At 30.7% G+C, this 22,762-nt stretch overlaps 1 protein-coding gene across 1 annotated transcript in view; it reads right to left on the bottom strand.

The window, feature by feature from the left end:
* Esyt2 (extended synaptotagmin-like protein 2) overlaps positions 1 to 22,762 on the bottom strand; it is a 53,847-nt gene that overhangs the window by 23,798 nt on the left and 7,287 nt on the right. Inside the window, exons 5-11 of the mRNA XM_088226803.1 lie at positions 21,189 to 21,329; positions 16,339 to 16,415; positions 13,653 to 13,719; positions 12,069 to 12,214; positions 9,511 to 9,631; positions 9,229 to 9,292; positions 8,207 to 8,313 (exon numbers count right to left, since the gene is read on the bottom strand). Of these exons, the coding sequence (XP_088082929.1) occupies positions 8,207 to 8,313; positions 9,229 to 9,292; positions 9,511 to 9,631; positions 12,069 to 12,214; positions 13,653 to 13,719; positions 16,339 to 16,415; positions 21,189 to 21,329 (723 nt within the window). The remainder of the gene's footprint in view (positions 1 to 8,206; positions 8,314 to 9,228; positions 9,293 to 9,510; positions 9,632 to 12,068; positions 12,215 to 13,652; positions 13,720 to 16,338; positions 16,416 to 21,188; positions 21,330 to 22,762) is intronic.

Raw genomic sequence — 22,762 nt, forward strand, 5'->3', positions numbered from 1 at the left:
TGCAAAATAACATTAATTTCCAAAAATAGCATGATAATAGAAGCATTTATGAAAGTATGATTCTTAGAGCTCCATTTAAAAAACACACCTATTCATAGTTTTTTTAAGTCAAAGAGAAGATAATAAAAGTCCGTTAACCAGAAATAATTACAATATACCAAATGACTTTATTATTATTGAAATTAATGAAAGAAAGAAACAAAAGAGTGCATTTGAGAAATAATAAAAACTATTGTGCTGAAAATTATATAAAATTATGTTAAGTTCAGATAATTATTAGGTTAGCCTTTTAAAATTATAATAAAATACTTACATAATACATATCATACAATAAAAATATAAAACAAATACATATATGTACATAAAAATCTTATTTATTTTTATTTGTCCATAGGAAATACCATATTTATAAAATATGAAATAAAGGACCAAATGGCAATATGAAACCTCGCCAAATCAGTGAAACTATTTTCTAAATCTATAAAAAAACATTTATTATGCATAATATAACGAAATTGACGCAGGAACATGCTCTTTTGTAATTCATAAATGAGGTGGTCAGTGCAGAAATGACATAACCCACAAACATGTGGAACCAAGATTTAAAAAGTTCAAAGTTAAGCCATGTATGGTGTTTAAACTGGTAAAAGGTGGGTTCAACCACTTCTAGTTTATAAAACACATGGTAAAAAAACCCCTTCCAATGGTTAAGTCCGTTTATACCTTTTTGCGGGATACATTTCTGCACTGACCGTCTCAAATAGAGTTCTAATAACTAAAAGTTCTAAAACTTCTAGTTAAAATTTCGTAACTTAAACACAATACATCTCAATAACAAACACCATGTAAAAAATATACTTGCATTACAAAAGTTGTCTGGCTAATATCGACATGTTATTATAGTAAATTTGTGAATATAATGTAAAAATATTCATTTATACAATCTGGTAATTCAAACACAAATTTCGTGATTTTAAAAATATTGTTAAAAAAAATATGTGTTGGTGTTATGGAAATATATTTTTCTTAAAAAATTTAGACACCTCAATATATAAGGACCAAAAAAAATATGCAGACTGCCAAAGTTACAATTCTATATTGTACAAATCATGCTAACATCACGGCACTATTCTTTTCAGCTAAAATTAGATATATTTATTTGCATGACATATGCAAAATACCTCTGAATATTTCACAATGTATCCATCAAAAAGTTTTATCAATCAAGCAAAGTCAAAGTCATTATTGTTTTAACAAGATGGCTCCCCTAAAATATGATTGATAAGTTCTATATTCCAAATATTATAATTGGCATCCACATATTTATTATGGTCCTTAATGGCATACTACATGGCATCGTAACTATCCTATAGAACGAAAACAAAGCAATGGACAATAAGCAGTTTTTGTACAATGTACACATGCCAAACATTCCCAGGGCATTCAAAATGGTTGTTAGTTTGGGTTGTGTATTAAGTTGGTAATATTTTTTGTTTAATTTTTATAAACATGCTAATATTTTTAATTATTTCGTGCACAGTATCTAGTAACATAGGCTTCGCGTCAGAAGTGAGAATACAACAAAAAGATGGCTTAAACCAATGTCCCATTAGATATGAATTATTTTAATAATTCAATTTTTAACATGATTTTACAATGTGCTTACTTCATAGAAATTTACTAAGTAGGTGTCTAAAAAAGATTCAATTCTAAAATAAAGGTAAAAATATAAAATATAGAAAAATAATATGTACAAGAAAGTAATTGATGTTTGTATTTAAAAATTTTGTAATGTAAAAACCAATTCTCGAGTGATGATGATTTTTGAAACCGTAAAGCGATGATCCCATCTAAAATATTTAAAAAATGACAGCAAAGACCAAGAAATTTGACAGATCAAGACTGAAGCCAAAGTTTCCCGCCAAAAACCAAAATTTGAAAAGAGTGTTCTCTTTCTCATTGTTACCAACCTGCCGAGACTCTCGTCTGTCTTGCTCATGTCATCTTCATCGAGCAATTCTATTTCCAATCTTTGTCCGGACGAATACAACACGCAGGCCTGTGATTGGTCGGTGAGAGACAAATGGCGTCAAGGTTTAAAGGTTAAACCAAAAAACAAAAACAAAAGAAAAACACACAAATGGAATGGTTGGATTTACTTTAGGATGTTTGTTTCATATCAGTCATACGAAAATAATGTTTTGTTGATTTCCTTATCACGAAAATAAATAAAAATCGTTACAAGGAGTTTTTTTTAAATCATCAATTGCTTTTAATTAGAAATAATGCAACTAGGTTTTTCATACGTAAGTCGCTTTGAATGATTTCATAGCATTAAGATTGTGTGAATTTTATCACCATTAAAAATATGTAGGTACCCTTAAAATACGAACTAGAAGTGAGGCAAAATATGCAAGACTAAATAAATACGAATAAAACAATATTTTAATCTAAGAACTAGTTTTCTTACAAGGGTCTAGAAAATAAAGTATGCGTAAAATTACATATTTTAAAAGGGGCAGCATGTTTGCTTTCAATCAAAAACTAACTTAAAGGGCAAAGTGCATTGTGTATAGCTTTAGTACTCTGACTAAAAAGACAAATTAAATGCAATAAGGAAATTAACAAAAATATGTTTTTCAACAAGCATTGGAGAAATTTAACACAAAAACATTCCAATTTGTTACTAACACACTGTTATTGTGGGGTCTAACTACAAAATTAGCATTGATTCCAAACATATAACAAAACCATTCAATGCTTCAAATATGTATTTTAAAAATAAATAACAGATAAATATTCTTTAACATCACACCGCATTCTTAAATGGTCAGCTTGGCTGAATATATTTTCAAATCGATAATGTTAAATAAATTGTTAGTTTTTTTTCATTTCAATACAGGCTAATGAAACTAATGTTAGCTACTTTAATACTTAGCCACTCATTTGCATGTTTTTCTTTAAATTTTCAATAAATAAAAACAGTTAATAACCCAGTAATTGACCAAAGTAACTTGAATTTAAAGTACGGAGGGAATGTCATTAATAAGTTATAGTATTTTTTGAGATAATAATCTACAGCATGTAGAAAAAAAAAGAGTAAAGATCAGGATTTTTATACTGGCAACACCAAATTATTTATAAATGGCTTGTTTTTGATTGATTTATAGTTAGTTACAGAGTTCTATATTAAATTTTAAAATGTCGTTTTTTTATTGTAATCACGAGAAGAATTCTATAATAATATCAGCGAATCCTAAATAACTTTGCACTCACCTTTTTTTTCTTTTCAATAATTGATAATCGTAGCGAATTTAAAAAAAACTAATTAATAAATATCTCAAGTTTTAGACGTGAAATTTTGACAAGAAAAATGTTTGATGTATGTATTTTGATAATACGATTATAAATTCCTACATGCTGTATTTTACAGTAAAATGATATATTTGTTTATGGTAATTAATAACTATCAGTACTAAAGAAATTTATAGTAAGGCTTAGGTATTAAATGTATTTAAATGCGAAGAAAATTTACCATAATTAATTGAAAAAATAAAATATAAATTATTTTATATCAATAAATATTGTTTTCATGGATACCGTGACATCTTTATGACAATCTAATAGAGTTTATTAAAAATTATGAGTTATTTAGCTGCTGTTATTCCTAACACGTCAATCCTGATTAGAGATTTCAGAAACCCCGTTTCTTTTTTTTTTTACAATAAAAAGAAATATTTGCGTTCTTATGATTTACCCAAATATTTAATTTTGAGGGCCATTTTCAACGAGTTGTAAATAACTCACTATTAGAAAATGGGAATCAAGTTGGGGTAGAGTGGGATTCGAACCACGGACCTTTGAGCCGCGAGTCCGTGACACTAGCCACGGGACCACAACCTGATCTTCTTGATTCCGATTTTCTAGCAGTCGTCTACCTTTGAATAATTTTTTTCAAGTCGCTTAATATAACGCTTAATAATGAAATAAAAGACAATAAGGCATTTTTACGTAAATAAATATCTAATTGAAAATATCCTTCAAAATTGAAATACATCGCATATTATTTTGGTATTTTTTTAAACAAAATTTTTTCTACAGTAATAGGGTTTTAAAACGCATTTTTATGTATCTAAATCCGATCTAAATTTCAAGATACTTTGGTCATGTATTTTTTGTTAATTTCGATATATTGTGTTCTGAATGTTGTTAACAATCGACCCTTTTATATTTTTGAATAAACAATTAGGACAACCAGGCCTCATATGTAATTACCTTCACAGTGGAGTTAATCGGGGCGAGTTGTACCAGTATATATTCATGCATAAATATTGTCTTGTAATGGATACCAACATATATATTTCCAATACATTAAATGCATGATTATAAATAATATAACTAACAACGTCTTACGCTAAATTATCAAAATGCTATGTCAATAATAAATTTTAGATAAACATCTCTTTCCTTCAGTCACTGGACATTTTTAATAATAGAAAAATTAAACATCAAAGAAAGGTGAAACATAATTAAAGTATAAATGTTTGACACAATAAATTTAGGAAATGACAACTAGAACACCCAATCATTTGAAAATTACAAATTACCCAATATGTTGAAAAATATTTATAAGTCTTTGTTCATAATACTGCAATCTGAAAACCGATGACGACAGTATAATAAAAAAAAATGTTAAAAAATATGCGATAAAAAAGATCTTCATGCGGGATATATAATATGTATAAATTTACGCTTTGATCAATAACACAAAGAAAAAACAATCCTAGAGGAATCAACAGCTGTGCAATTTTTAATCAATAGAATATTGCTTCAGCAAAGTTGACTAAAAATATATTTTTAGAATGGAGTATTCGCTGTTCTCTCAAAACAGTAACAATTTAAGATTTTATATTGTGTATTCAATTAACTGCATCATTGAACAAAAATCTTCATCGTATGTACTCCTACTTAGCCAAACAAAAATCAAAATTGAGACCCTTTTACATATCATGACCGTATATCGTCGGGTTTCTGGCACATGTTGGTTACTACAAAGTTTCAAAAAATGAGCTGTCTTCATATGTATGGCATAAAACAATCTTTATAATATTTAGCTTGCAGGTTAATTTGAATTGATGGTTTGGGATGAGCTTTTAACTTTAAAAGCGCAATGTCTCCCAATTAATAATATGTAGATACCAACTTGTGCCAGAAACCCGAGGATATATAAAGAGAAAGCATTTACCTTTTAAGAACTGTACTTGATATCAACCATACTTCATATCTTAACAAAGCGGGTGGCCTAACTGTATAGTTGCAAACCAAAGAAAAAACAAAACTGATTTATAGAAAATAAGAATGTAAAAAATCTTAATTTGTCAATTTCTAACATGTATTTAGAAGACTACAAATGATAAATGTAAGTTGTCAATACATGAAAATATAATATAGTCAGAATATAATATTGTGTCAATATTTATCACTTGTTTATGAAAACCAATAAAGAAGTGCACAAAACATTTAACATCAAACATATTTAAAAGAGTTTACAGATCGTATGGTGTGCGAGAAAAACATTTATATATTTAAAGCTCACAAAGGTTCAGAGATGTTTACCAAGGTTTTATTTAGAAATACTCTAAAGGCAAATATGGTTCAACTAAATGTTATATTCTACAAGAAATATTTTAAGATACTATGCATATAGCATATATGTTTCGTTAGAAAAGTTCTAATTTTATTAAAAGAGTATGAACTCGGAAACCTGATATATAGCAAGCTCCCATATAAGCATGAAAAGATGCCCATTTTAAAGAACCGGCTTTATTACAATAATTATTCTACAAATGGTGTTGAGTAACAAGATTTTAAAAAAAAACCATCACACAGGATATTGAATCTCCCACAGTAATTAGTTTGGTGTAGAATTTAAAACGTTGTTTCAATGTTTGTTTTAAAATTTTGTATTAATTTACGATGCAAAAGTAAATAAATCTGTACATAATCAATGAATTGAACCATATTTGTAGGGGAAAATGCTAATTCATAGACTTATCAGTGGGAATAATTTGACATACAAAATAATTACATAAATTATATAAGAAACTAAATCATTTGCAACCAGAAGCTAAATGAAATGATAAAATAATTTTACATGCCTTTTAAATGATAAAATTTAAAAATAAAATATTTTTAAAGATACACTAATGTACACCAATGCATACATTTAAATAAAAAATACCATGTACTGAAAACCCGTTAACTGCAGAATTTTTACGTTGGACATTTTAGTGTTTTTCAAAGTGAATTTGAAGCCCAAAGTTTTTAACTGTTTTTAAAAACGGAAACATTTTACATTCAACTGTGACTAGATGATACAAAAATAAAGTATTTGATTTAAAGTGAAATAGAATTTATATTTATTCTGCAGCTATACTGAAGTTAAAAGGTTTACAGTTTTGATGGATGAATAAAGAAGTAAATGTTCTGAAGAACATAAACTAAATCAATATTGAATGTTAAAAAAATCATTCATTGTCCATGCACAGTCCATTTTTTTCATTCATTACACCCAATACATTTATTCCGTTTTTAAACCGAAAAATTGTTTTATAAGAAAAGGGCATTGGGGACCATAAAGTGACTTTTGAGCAGTTCTTAGTCAAACGGTTTTCAAATATTTATGACTTTGTTTTATACAACAGCTAAAATTGTTATCAATATTGTGGTAATGTTATGATTAACATTACGTTAAAAAAATCATTTAAGTTTCTCTGATCCACAGTGCCTCAATTATAGCATTAAATACATTTGGGATAATCACTTAGTATGAAAAATTACTAGGAAACTACATAAAGACATAGAAAAATATTACTTAATCATAAAACGTAAGTTGAAGAAGAAATGTACATGCAAATGATTAAAGTAAATTTTAATTTTAAAAAGACAATATTAACCATTATGGCACTTACAAATCTGTAACATTTAGTTAAGGAGTACATGCTGCTAAAATTAAGAAAATGTGCTAGAGTATGCAGTTCCACTTAGGGCTTCCAAACTCGGTATATTGAGATCCCGTTATAGCGGAATGCCGCATGATTTTCAGACCCCGCTCGGAGCAAAATTGCATGTGCAGGATCCCGCGGTATTTGCGGGATTAGGGAACAGTGTCAAAACGCCCTGTCATGAGCGCGAGCGTTCGAATAGTGACTCCAACCGACTAGTAATAATGGGCTTTGTCTTTGGTTAGTAAGATTCTATTACTTTTCTTTCCTTTAAAAAAAGTAACAAATAAAAATAATTTATACGGTTGATCATAGGCTTATTTTAGCGGTCAAGTGTCATATATCTTTTAACACCATATTACAGCTTCACTAGTTCCTATACCTCTAATTAATTGAATAAATGTTACTACAAATCATTTAAGCTCTGCACTAAAACAAGCAGGATCCTGCAAATGCCGGGATGCTCCGGGATTGAAAAATCTTTAATCTTGCAAATAATGAGATCGCAAATCAGCTGCGGGATTGGAAGCCCATTTTACACTCTATGCAGCCTATGGAAGATTGGTTGAAGATATACAAATTAAGAAAAAAAATATTTGTTCCAATATTTCAATAATAAAATTAGTTAATATCATATAATTCAATAGGTAAAAATGTACATGTAATTTGTATCAAAATTGCCTATATCAACATGAAAAAATAAAATATGAGAAGAAACACAATATGACTTGTGACCGCTTCGCCTATTTCATCCTTAAATTTAGCAATTCCAATTTTATCCTTAAATAACATCCAAAATTGTGTGTTAAAGAATTAAATCAGTAAGAAACTTTAAATGGCTGTCCTGCGCAATCGGCTAATAGTGACTTGTACCTCCTTACCTAAATGCCAGAGAAATGGTATGTCAGTCGATGCTAATGCACTGTAGGCATGGAGAGATGCTATGGAATTATTCGTTGAGAATCTCACCACATACGAGTACATCAGACTAGAGTCAGGGACACGGTAAAAGAGCCAAAACTTTTTGCTAGAAAATGATGTACCATAAACAAGTTGTAATAAGTGAGGAATTTGACTTCTGATCTCAATAAAGTCTGATTCAAATACTTTAAATTTTGACATTTTATTTATACCCAGTGATTATTCCATATATACATATTTTATCGATCCAGAGAAAAACATGTAATTAGTTTTGAACATACCTCACACCAGTAGTCCCATTTAGGGTTAACGTTATTGTCTATGGTTTGCGTGCGGAATTCTTGCGCTCCCACGGAGATGAGAGCATACGGATCAGACTTGCCTTTACCTAAAAAATAAATAGATTTTTATTAATGCCCGTGAGTGTTACCTTGTTGTGATTTAGGTTCACGTTCAATACTCCATGACCAATTATTAATTTATTATGTAATGTGTTCTTAGGGAGAAGTAATCTCCCAAAATTAATAGACATATTACTACAGAGATGGAAAACATTTTAGAGAAGGAAATATGGAAGTCTAGGCATTTACAGGGTGATTTTAGTGAAGTCAAAGTGCTGAACCTTCATTGATGTGGGTGAGATTCACCTGACTTAATTATTTCACCCATTAACAAACATTTGGACAAACTCAAAATAATGCTGACAGAAATGATTGTTAATAATAATTCATTATGGTGTCGATTACATTTTTAAGTACAGTAGAATACATCACGGTCAATAAAACTATTAGATGTTACTTTAATTTGAAATGGTGATTATTTACCATATCATTTTTATGTTATTAATTATAGGTATATTTCGGGGGCTTAGGGTCAAAAGGGCGAAACTACAAAAAATGCTGTTTTGTGTTAAGTACTAATCTGATATCCAAACAAAATATCCTGTTAGTGACAAAAAGATGAAACTCATCCGATAAGTAGTTACCTAGATAAATTTGTGTGAAACTACAAATGAAGCGTTTTGTTTAAAGTCAGAAGAATAAAACACCTTTTACATCATTTTGTTAATTTACTAATGTAAGCGCAAGTTAGGATCATATAGACGAAAGCGTAGTTTCATATTTTTGTCTCTAAAACATTTTATGCTCTATTAACTGTATTTTTTATTTTCTTTATTTGCTATCCTTAAAAGACAGTATTATTTTTTGAAAACTGTTTTATCATTTATCTCAAAACTGTGTTTTTGTAGTTTTGCCCTTATGACCCTTAACCCCCGATTTATAAACACATATTGATTACTTACCCAACATTCCAATGTCCTTCTTCATCAAATTTTTAGCTTCAACAACGTGAATTCTCAGCACGCCCTAGAACAAAAATGATATTTTATTGATTCACATTGCCTCAAAATATTTTGAAAAACATATCAATGAAATGAATTACCGTGCAACTCCAAAGCTTACTCTTTACATATTTCACTAGACTGGCTCTAGACAAACAAAAGGACTGATGTTTAATTTTAAAAAAGTGTATTATTTCAACTATCTCCTGCATTTCTATTTTGAAGACAGATTTAACAACTTACCTCTGGCTCTGGCATCTTCAGATCATGCGACGGAACTTCATCACTCAGTTTGATTGGAAGTTTGTTAGGGAGCACCATCATAGCGGCCACCTGCTCCACGATAACTCGTCTTAGGAGATCACTGCATACAAAAATACACTCGCATTAATTATTTAGATATAACAATAAATAAATCTGCGTAGCTATTCACATTATACTTGACCGTCAATATCCTTAGCCATATGATTTTAGAAAAACACAAAAACATCAACTTAAACTTTAAATATGTCATTGTTTAACGTATTTGTAACATTTTGATATTTTTTTTTACATTGGTACACAGTTTAAAGAAAACACAAATTGGCCTTGTTTATCTTCTTCGAAATGCAGGATCCACAGGTTTTAGACGACAGTCGGATAAACAAGAAAGCTACAGATTTTTGCAGCTCGACCATGGCGACAGTAGTAGTTGGACATATGAAGAGCCCCCGAAGAATTTCTTTTATACAAAACTTTTTTTTATTTATTTATGCTTTATTAAATTAGTTCATAACATCTTAAGAACTAATATAAACATTTAAATTTTTTATCAAAATTTCTCAAGAACATATTTAAAAAAAAAAAATATTTCAATCCTTTCGATTTCTTTAATTTCTTCAGGTAACTCATTGTACGGCTTCAATCCCCTGTACAATGAGTTTTGAGATTCTGTTTTTATCCTCATTGGTAATCTTATCTTTTTTTATCCCTAGTTTCGTGTATGACATTGCTGGTTAAATTTTATGCTGTTTTTTATTTTATTCATCCCCTTAATTATTTTATGCATAAAAATTGCTACATAATGTTTTGTTTGTTGCTTTGATGTGAGCAAGCCAATTTCTTTGTGCATTCTTTCTACATTAGAATACATATTTATTTTGAGTATAATCATCATCGCCTTATCTTGAAGAATTAATAAAAATAAGACGTGGTATTTTAAAACAATGGAAATGGAAAGAATAGAAAGTGGGGTGCAAACCACCCACGAATAAAACGTTTATAATGATTATTTCTGTTACAGTCCTGTTAAAATATAACAATCTCTTATTGCAACACACTATGCAAGAGTTTTGTTTTTTTATTTAGTAAAATAAAAATTCCAAGAAACAATATTGTATAAAATAAACACATTTAAAAATGGTCCACTTTTATGAAATGTGTGGTAAAAAAAATAATTTGAAAACACATTTTTCTTTCAACAAGCGGACCACAATCTAACTCCCAATTTTACCGGTTGTGAAAATAATCTGTTATTCTGAAATAATATTTTAGGTGTAGTGAATTGAATGAAAGATAGAATTAGATAAATAATGTCTAACCTAACAGTTACAGATCCAGTAAATTAATTTTACTGCTCTAATAGTTTTGATAACTTTGATCACTTGAAAGCAAAAATACTTGAGATGGTGCCAAAAATATCTAGAGTGTGTTGTTGATGTTAGCTAATTGATAATGACTAGACCTGGTACAATAGAGATCAGTTAGTGGATCAACATTGTTATGTTATTATGTCAGCATCAAAGATGAAGGGAGATGGCATTCAAGTGTTTTGTCTGTAAAAAAAAATATTCAAATATTCTAGCTTTATTTATTACTGTAAGTCAATAAAAGGCTGTATCACCAAATATCTAGTTCATTGCCAAAAGTAATGATATGTAGTGTACATTTTTTACTTTAGATTTTATTAAATAGTTTAGGTTATCAATGTTTCGCATTGTTGAATATGAGAGTAAAGAATTTACATGCGACCCAGTCAGTCACGTAGTCCAGTACTAGCTAAGAGTACTTAGTAGATCTCAAGAATTTGGCGCAGGTGCACGTTTCGTCCGAGTCGTTAGCGATACCCAATGGTTTTTCATTTTTTCAGCAGTTAAATTTAAAATATTATCATCTTTGAATTAAATTATGGTTAATTAAAGCCATTCCCTATACATATTCCATTTTTCCCCTTTTAAATCTCTTATTTTTAGTGTAGTGACTACACAGCACCGTAACTTGAAGGTGTTTTTAGGACAGTGAGGGAAAGGTTAAGAATCGGTTTGTGGTCCCGTGGCTACTGTCTCGAACTAACGGCTCAAAGGTCCGTGGTTCCAATCCCACTCTACCCCAAGTTGATTCCCATTTTCTAATAGTGAGTTATTTACAACTCGTTGAAAATGGCCCTCAAAATTAAATATTTGGGTATATCATAAGGATGCATAATATTATGATGATTTGAATGCATGACTTGTCTATTTGTAGCATTCATGGTTTGAATGCAATAAATGCTGATTTTGAAGATACCAAGTTTTTTTTTTTTTTTACCAGTTGTAGTAATTACCCCGCGATATACTCTAGGGAGCAGACATGGGACAACAATATGAAATTTAATGTTTGCGCAAGGGAGAGTAAATATTAAAATTTAATTTGCATCTATATCTAAATACTTGGCACAGTGTATTTATAATTTCTTGTTTTTGTTTTACATTTGACTTTTTTTATAAATAATTATAACAAGAAATCTTGTAATATGAAAGAGCATAAATATAAATATTTTATACCTAAATCCTGGCATGTCCAGTATGTCTGCAACTCCTACAAGGTTGAAGTCGATGGTCGGATTGTTGAGGAAAAACACTTGTAGGCCTCCCACAAGAGGAATCTTCTTTATAAGCGGCTTCATCACCACACGCAGCATGCCGTGAATCTGAAGAAAATTAATCAAAGTTAATGATATCAATCTTGTACCTCCATTGTTTATGTATACGCAAAAACTAAAGACTTCTTTGACTAGACGTAATGCTTACAAATATAGACGTTATGTGAAAAAATAAGTGGAAGTGGACAAAGTATTTTTAATTAGTAACTTATATGTAAATATAAGTTATTACATCATAACTATGGGTAAGTTTTTCATGTCATTACTTTAAAAAATATTTATTATATTTACGATGCCTACAATTAATAGGGAAATATTTAGTGCAACAAATACCGATAAAAAAATTTGAAATGGATTTAGAATAATTAATTTTATTTTCAAAATCAATATGGATATTGTGGAGAAATGTTTTCATTTCGGTTAAGGAAAGTCATTTCGTATTTTTCGCTTTATTTCAATGCTTTGTAAAAAGCGTAACAATCATCCGATTTAAGTCAAATATGCGCCGTTTTGTTTGATAACTTGTTGCCGACGAGAACGAATTCAACTTCATAATGCCCCTCTCGTAGAAGCCCTTGTCCCTATTGGCAAAAAAACTCGGACAACCAATTTTCACAGGCCTCTATCGAGGCCAAATTTGTACCCCCAAGCGCATTGGCCATAGACAGGAACAGGTGGTAGTCACTTGGTGCCAGGTCCGAACTATAGGGTGGATGCATAAGAACTTCCCATCCGAGCTCCCGAAGCTTCTGGCGCGTCATCAAAGATGTGTGCATCATTCACCTCCACTACACCAGAATGAAATCGCTCGAACCACTGTTGTGCAGCACGAACCGAAAGAGTATCGGCCCCGTATACATCGAAAAAAATTTTGATCGCTTTTGACGCGATTTTCCCTTTCAGGTAGTAAAAATGTAAAATACGGCAAATGTCTTCCTTTGAGACATCCATACTCGACGCACGATAGTTCACGACTGAACCGACCAAGCGCAATACTGTCAAAGAAGCGTTTGTAGATACACTCACACCTTTACAACGCCGTATCGTATGATCCGATGTGACCAATAATGAAGGAGATATACTTAGTTGAAAAAAAGGGAGCGAAATAAGAAATTACTTTTTCTCCAACCTGATATAACAACCTGACACGTTTGATATTTGTGGCGTCAAGATTCGTGACGATGTTCTATAAAAATTTTAACGGTTAGGAATAAAGTTCAAAATTAACATGAATCGTGGCGTATTAGGGGCGTAGCCAATGCAGTGACTGTTTTTGCGGGAATTCAAAATTACAAATTTGAAAATATTTTTTATGCTCTGATAAGTAGAAAAAAAATTTTTTTTTGCTCGACAGTATTTTATAAACCCTTGATACATATTTTTTTTATTTTTTAAAAACCTGATATTTTCCTAATTTCTATTTAGTATTTCGATTAATTGTTACTATTTTTAATTGCTATTATGAAACTGTACGAACAAAACTTACTTGGAAATCTTTTATTCCGCCCTTTATTCCACCCAAGGTAAAGGAGATGTCACAATCGCCAGCATAACTGGAAACAAAATTGTTTAAACACAATTTGATTAAATACAAGACAAACCAATCATCTCTTTTCTTAGCAATGTAACCGATGTACGATTAATTAAGTACTAAAACACAAATAAAAAGCATTCAGTCAAAACTGCTTTACCATATTTTTCATTCTTAATTTCACTATCACAATTCATATTAAACTTTGATTAAAACAAAGGGATATTTTTGTTTGGGATTCTGAAGTCTTTTTAACCATCAAATATGAAGAAAAAAAAAATTCGCTCTGCCGAGGCAAGGGTTAAAAAAAGAAACTTAATAAACATCGGGGCAGATATGACGATGATAAATTGTTATTATTATTTTATACATTTTTACTATTTCCATTTCATTGATTATTATTAGTTTTAATATTTAAATAATAGGTACCAATTTTTTTATCATTCCTAATCCTTATGCCTGTTTTATTTCATTCAATTAATCAACATATTATTTTATTTCTTTGTAAATAATTGAATCGATAAAATAACCGCTAAGTCTACCAAATAACATGCTTTCAAAGCTGGAATAAATACAAATCAATTTACTTCTAAAATAAACATCTACCGGCTATTTCAAGCTGGAATGCATTTAAGAATATATTTTAAATACTGAACTCGTGGGAGTGTTTAGTACTCCATTTTGTGCCAATTTTTTTCCTACATTTATTTAATACGTAAGGATTATTGTATTAATTTGTTTAACCATCAGTGCCAATTACAAAAAAAAAAATAGACTCGCACTCTTAACCTTTGATGCTTGTGTTTTTTTACAATTATTATATATATTTTTTAAACCAAATGCCATTGTAAGTAATCAAATAATACTTTCACATAAGTTAGGTAATGCATGGCATACACTCACTAAGAGGAAAAGAAAAGGAAACTGCTGTTTGCACCACATGGTGCATAGGGCACTGCACAGGAACAATGAAATATTGCAGTTTGAATAACCTTAAAAATCAATATTTCACATCCACCTTGCCAGGAACTGAACCCAGGATCTCAAGAAAGGTAGGCGATCACGCCAAATAATACACAATGAGGCAAACTTTTCTCCACTCAATTTTCATATTTAGGATTTTTATCCAAGAGCAAAACATTTGTCCAGTCTTCTGGTTCTATTTCACACACAGAACTGTATTCTTCATCTACCTGGACACTAACTGGAGAATGAGTAATTCGTACAGTGTTATTATGTCATGTTGAAATCTTGGATTTCTCATTTTTCTTATTCTTCAGATGTGCCAATACGTACAAAGCATTTTTTATGCATTGTTCTACTTTCAAATAGATTAACCTTAGTAAAATGGACAACCATATCATACTGAGGATTATTATTTTAGTCTGAAACAGCTCCGCGGAGATATTTTTTTTTCTTGGGGTCAAGGCTACATTCAGACAAGGCGTAAGTTGTGCGGTTGCGATCACGCGATTTGAATCGCTAATATACTCTGTTTAGACATGAAGGAAAACTGACGGTAGCGATAGCGCGATTCAGTCAACCGCGCTGAGTGTGGCGAAGTTACAGTCAAAATATTTGGAATAATCTGCACACTGTATGTCCCATACTGCTGTTCTTTTTCCATTTCATCGATAAATAGGTCAGTGTCGAAGCGAATGATGCACGCCCGAATCGCGCAGTTTCCGCGAAGCAACTGAAGGTTCTCTAGCCACACCATAGTAATTAGTTTCCAGCGATCGAGTGGCGACAGTCGCACGGTTTGATGATCCACGTGGGCAAATACGCTAATGTAAATAAGAATCGCGGCGGTGTCTGAACTAGCCTTAAAATGGATATTGGAGATGATATTGATGATCTCGCAAATAGGGGATGTATGCTTAAATAAGTAACTTCAAATAAACTTACATATAATTTGATAATAAAAATAATTATTTGTTTTTAATGATCGGTTAGTAGGTAAGAAATGGTTGAAAGCAGATTGTAAAGGTTTGTAAAGCGCAACGTCCTCAAGCAGAAAATGAAAGTAAATATAAATAGTTAATCATTAATCACACTGTGACGGGAATAGAATTAATCTTTGTATAAATAAAAAGCTTACAGTAGGATTCCGTTTATCCGAACTCGTCATCCAGATTGCTAAATACCCACATCGTTATCAGGAAATAAAAAATACAGACGATGTTACAATAACAAATAAAAATGAGCAATTAACTTTGCTGGACATGTTTAAGTAAGATTTCAATTCAGTGTATTATTTCAAAAGTGATCTTAGAGTAAATTTTGTGTTTCCTTTCAAAACATTTCCTCAATTTAATGGTTAACCTAATTACCCGGATTTCTGCATACCCGGATAATGTCTGGCACTGGTAATCTGGATAATTGGAGTTTTACTGTATAAATAAAGACTTTTGGCATGTCCATATTCAATTATTTGTTGGATTTGGTCATGCCAAGTCTTTCTCGGTCTTCCTCTATTTCTGCATCCATCAACATTCGCATTATAAATATTCTTAGCGGTTCTTTCGCTGTCCATTCGCTCTACATGTCCAAACCAGCGCAGAGCTTCTTTCTTGATTTTGTCGTAGACTCATCAATATAACATAAGTACAAAAATCCTAATATTTTTTGGAAAACTTACAATAGATCGATATCCATAATGATTTCATTTCTTGACAGATTCTTATCATACACTTTGACTCCTCCTACTCTCGGTGGCTGAAAAAAAAATTTTTTTTTTGTTAAATAAATAAAATAATTGTACAAAACAAAACAAGGGAACCATCACAGCGTTTCCCCATAGGGGTAGGCAGAGAATATAGAATGCCATACCACTCTTTCTTTGCATACAAATTTCGCTTCCTTTACATTCATACGCCTTCTCATGTACGCGTGCATGACGATTATTCTGACTTTTGACATGTCTATTATCAAGTGGGTCATATTTTTATCAATCTTACACATTTTCTGCATCCCATAATATTCGCATTGTAAATTATTTTGGCCATTATATTTTAATTGATTTTATCGATAATATTTGTCTCAGCCTTGCGTACGGCTCGGATCTAGACATCAAGAATAGGGAAATATCACATACTACGATTACCGATAAAATATATGAAATAGATTTAGAATAATTCATTGTATTTTCAATGTCAATGTGGATATTGTAGAGAAATGTTTTCATACATAAATGTAAAAAAGAAATTCAATAAAAATATGTTAGTAGAAAAAAGCGACGTGTTTGGCCTTGGTTGTTGTGACGTCAAGATTCATGGAATTGTTTTTTGTTGAACACATTTCAATGGCAGGAACAAATAAACATGAATCGTGACGTATTAGGGGCGTGGCCAATGGAATGGCCGTTTTTGTGGGAACTCAAAATTACAAATTTAAAAGTATTTTTTAAGCTATTAATAATTAACAAATTTTTTTTTGGTGATATTTCCCTATTACTGTAAAAAAATTAGAAATAAAAAAAGGACAGCTACTTCTGGTGACAACTGTAATCAGGCAGAGGCGACATGGTTGGCTTGACAATAAACTGTGGATGCCTCACGAGAGCCTCGACCATGCTTGCCTACTTTACAAGGTTCTCGACGTCCTGTACGTCCACTGCCGACTGTTTGTCAGCAGTTCGTGTCAGAACTATGGGACACGGACCTAATGAGGAAGGCCTTTGTGGACACCATACGCTCCAACTAGGGACCGGACATGGAAAATGATAATGAATGATGTGCTGTAATATGTAAGTAAGTGTAAGAGTGAGTGTACCTAGAATTTTTAATTTATTACCAAAAGAACTTAAATTTAACTCACATTGTAACAAGAGCAAAATAAGAGAGTGGCTACTCGATCAAGAGTTTATATATGAATAGTAGCTTAGGTGTAAATATTTTATTTTTTCATGTATTTTCTTGTATTTAAAAAAATAAATTATACATTATTATTTGTATAAACATGTTTATTCTGATCTTTCCGGCTGTTAATTTTTATATGTAATTCATTGTTTTTATAAATGTAAATAATATTATTAAGTCAGTATAAATATAATCTTCACCAACAAGCTACAAAAAGTGGCTTGGTGGGATTTTAGTTTTAGTAAAAATATAACAAGTGAAATTTTTTTAAATTGTAAAAATGTATAATTATGCTATTAAAACAAAAATAAAAAAACTAAAAAACCAATCTAAAATATGATTGAAATACTGCGTTTAATGTCTATATAAAATTGTATTGTTAATTCTGATGAAAGTATTTTGCAATAAAGTAAATAAAGAAATTTAAAAAACCTCAGAGAAAATGTTATAATTATATTTAAGTTGAGTAAACGGCATGGAATTCTTAATCAAACACAAGTTTACACATAATGGACATTAATCATTTTAACTTTCCAAGAATCCAAAACAAATGTGGTAAACCATCATGTACATACAGGTGATAAAATTGCTAATTTAATTAAAACAAGTTTGTTTGAGCATAATCCGTTATTTGTTTTTATGGAAATGTACAAATATTAACATGAGACATTTTATCAGCAAAACCAAATCTTATTAATTCAATATTTTGAACTCTTTGTTTTTAAAGACTATTATTATGGTTTATCGTATATAAAAGAAGAGTGATACTTAAATTCACAAATTTGAAATAATCAGTGACTGGTTTCATCTATTTCACTACATCTTCATAACTAATATTTTTATCGCAGCCGGATTGTCATTTTACACCGTAACAGCTCCGTATTGCAAAATGGCTGTTTTTTATTTTTTTATTTTTATTTTGTTTATTAAGAAAAACAACAGCAATACAAAGAAATATACACAACATTATAAAAAAAAACATAAAATAAAGCCAAATCAGTTTTCCACATAAATACAATTATAAAAATCCAGTTCAGTTAAATATAATTTATAGAAGTGCATGTGTGCGAGTTTTTTTTTGTGTGTGAGGATGCGTGTGTAAAAAAGTGGAGTGTGGTTTTGGTAGGTATGCGAATATGTGTGTGATTGTATATGGGTGTGAGGGTAGGTTTAAGGACAGGGTAAGTGTGTATTTGATATGAGTGAATAGAAACAATTTAAAATTATAATGTAAAAATATAAATATATTTTTTTTTTATAACGAAACATAGTTTTTTAATTTTGGTTTTAAAAGTGAGTTTACTGCAATTAAATATGTCTATGTTATTGAAAAATAAATTATAATTACGCAACAAGCGAATCAGAGGAGAGTTCTGAGCATAGTTGGTGCGAACTGTGGGTACATGGAAAAGAGATAGATTCGTGTGACGGGTGCGGTAGCCAGGTACGTGAAGGGCCAACTCAGAAACCAGAACAGGACTATCAAGACGTCCATTAAGAATGTCATGTAAAATACCCATATCTAATAACAAACGACGATCTTCAAGACTAAGTATATTATGTTTATGACAAGAAGAAATATGATTAACTACTAGCCGAATTGCCAACACTAGGTACTTAACAATGAGGAACTTCAGCCCTACGGGAAATTGGATACAGAAAATGTTTTCTTACGCGGGGTAAAAATTAGAGCATTAAATTGTGGTGCAAAGTTTCTTGAAAATGTACAGAAAAAATAATTTGATGAAAACGCACTACTTTAAATGACGTCACTGGTTCATGTGAATCAACCTATGATCTGAGAGCTATGGAAGATTTCCGGTCTGCTTGTCGCTTCTGGACCAATGGGAAGAACTGAATGAGAATAAGCGGAAATGAACCGTTGACGTTACATGCCGAGTTATTTCAGAAATACAAAACTTTGAAAAATCGTAGCGCCGATAATACGATATATAAAAATTTAAAAAAAAAATTTTGACTTAGTTTAACAGTCTATTAACAAATAAAAAAAATTTAAAAAACCACTGAACTTCCTCATTTGGCTGGCTACATTCAGCCACTTTGTAAATTGGTGAAGATTTTAGAGAGAGCGTTAAGTTGACCAATATATAATAATAATCACCATCATCATTCCTTTTCCGCACCTAATGGTGCATAGGGCACTGTATTGGTACACCAAACGCAGTGTATCTTGATCATTTTTGTTACTTAAAAGTAAGATGATCAGTCTTACGCTTCAGGTACCAGTCCAAGGACTATAAAATATTCTAGTGTGAAAACACCCTTTTAAATAAATATTTCAAATCAATCATGTCGGGAATCGAACCCGAGATTCTTGCATGGAAGGCAAATGCGCTGACCATTATATCACAAGGCCGACTAATATAATAATACTATTAACTTACACATTTATTTCAGTACTAATAATTAATACGGTTAGGTTAGGTTTGTTGTATTTCCTGCTAAAAACATTTTTTATTTTATTTTGCTATCTGAAGTTAGGTTAGGTTAGGTAGGATAGGTCGGGTTAAGTTTAATGATAAAAAAAAAGTTATATTACTTAACTCAATCCAGCCTATCTTAACCTAAATTTCACACCAAACCTAATCCAGCTTATCCTAACATAACCTAGTATCACATAATAAAATAAACACAAGAATTGTAAAAGACAAAATAAATAAAATTATACCCTCAACTCATCTATTGTTCCGTAGATATTGCATGCACCGTAGGGTCTATGGGTATTTTCATTTTAATAATTATATATATTTTTATAGAAGATATTTGGTTTGCTTGCCGTCAATTGACCAATGGGCAGAACTGATCGAGAATAAGCGGAAGAGAATCTCTGGTGTGACACGCGGAATTATTTCAGAAATTCAAAACTTAAAAAAATCATAGAGCTGATAATACGATTTAGAAAAATTAAAAAAAAAATATGGCTTAGTTTAAAAGTCTATTAATAAATAAAAAAAACCACTGAACTTTCACATTTTTTATTCATTTCGATGGCTTACGCCTTTGACAAAGTATAAAATAATATTGAAAAACAATTATAATGAAACAAAACACCTGAACACAGTATGAAAAAAATATAGATACATGAAATAAAATCAGCAGAAAATAAGGAAATAATAAAGAAAAATTAAATAAGAAATTATAACATAGGTATGCAGCAAATTAACAATAAATAAAGAATGTAAATATAAAAAGTATTGAAGTAACAGAGGCGATGTATCATAGCATAAACAGTAAAACAAGTGCAACACTTAGTACATTTTTATAATTTAGAAAAGAAGTGATTAAAAAGTAATGATTTTAATTGGTATAAAGATAAATTAAATAAATCTAAGTTTCCATATTTGTTTGCTAACATGTTCTCATTTATATATTTTAAGTTAATTTATTTAGAATATTAGAAAAAACGTATTACGGATTTCACATTTTTTGTTTATTATAATATTATTAATATTAACCGCAAAATTAGATGAAACATTAACTGAAAACATATACCATTATTTAAATTAACGACGTGTTACAAATTCTTATTTTTAAATAGTATTTTGTTGGAGCCCAATGCATATCAAATACGATATATTCAGCAAGTGGAAAAGAACTATATTTAACTTACAATAGTGCCGAGAATCATCCTTTCAAACTTGAAGCCATTGAGTTTGTAGCTGGCAAGACTCTTGCAGACATTTGGCTCGATACTCTCTTTGATAATCTCCCGAGCGTAATGGTTCACATTTGGCCACACTTGAACCAGAATCTGTAATCAATTATTGTTTTAAAATGTGACAATAATCATAATACATACATAATTATTTACAATAGGTTGGCTGAAATAAATTGCCACGAGGAAATAAACCCGTACAATCATTCAATTTGGTTTTGTGGTCACCATAAGTCTCCACAAGAATTCTATGCGCTTAACCCATTGCACCACTAATAAAGATGACATAATTTGTTCATACAACACACTGTTTAATTTTGACACATTTTTTTTTTACAATAACATTAAGACTTAGTCGCCCTCGTGGTGTAATGGTCAGCGTGTTTGCTTACCGCGCAAGAGGTCTCGGGTTCGATTCCCAAAATGGTTGATATGAAGTATTGATTTAAAAGAGTGTTTTTACACTAAGATATTTCATAGTCCCTGGACTGGTACCTGAAGCGTAAGACTAATCATCTTACCTTCACGCAACAAAAAAAATGATCAAGATACGCTGCGATTGTTACCAATGCAGTGCCCTATGCACCATTAGGTTCGGAAAGGGGATGATGATGATGAACATTTGGACTAAATTAATATTTTGTAATAAATAATGTGAAACAAATTGTGATTATTACATTTTATTATGAAATCAGTAACCGAAATTTACTTGTTTATGTCATTTTTATGAATAAAGTTATTTTCATTCAGTTTTAATGTAAAAAAAACACTTCAAAGACAAACCGGCAAATCGCCGGCTTTGTGAGTCAGTGACAAATTGACCTTGGCCGGCGATTTGCCGGCTTTGTGTTGCAATGAGAACTTAATACGCTCTTCCGAAATATTATATCTCTTGAGCGAAGGTCGTACGGGTTTTGGGTATGACATGATTCGTGCTCTGGGAAAACCTTGTACAAACATTTTGCTAAGATATCTCCTTATTGTTCAACCAGAAGTGTGTAAGTGCTTCTAGGTACAGTTGTCTCATATCCAGGACCTTCATGTATTGGAACAGCTGTTCTGACGGGTATGTTGGAGGGCGCCGGAATATTATTCTCATGGCACTATTTACCCCACCGGCATACCTCATTTGCCTACTTAACAAGCTTTTTTGTATTTATTTCCAAGGTTAGATATATTTATTGACTATTATTCAAAATGGCTTTTCATCTACTCACTAATTTTAATTAAAATATTAAAACGCACCCATTCAATTCATCAATTCCTTGGAAACAAATATATACATACATATGTGTAAATTTATAATAATAGTGAGAATGCCCGTCCAAAATTCACAAAATAACCCCATTACTGTAATTATAATTAGACACACACTGTTAGAAGTATAAGGTGTTAGTTACAAAGCCAATAAAGTTTAATGTATGGATATTTTATAAAACCACTCCTATTCTAGCCCAGTTTTAGTCAACATTATGTCATCATCTATCAATGTATATTTTGGCAATTATTTTAGCAGAAATTAGGGCTTT

This window comes from Micrasema longulum, unplaced genomic scaffold (genome assembly GCF_059751315.1).
Source record: "Micrasema longulum isolate JH-2025_06_02 unplaced genomic scaffold, ASM5975131v1 h1tg000469l, whole genome shotgun sequence".
In the NCBI taxonomy this organism is placed as follows: Eukaryota; Metazoa; Arthropoda; class Insecta; order Trichoptera; family Brachycentridae; genus Micrasema; species Micrasema longulum.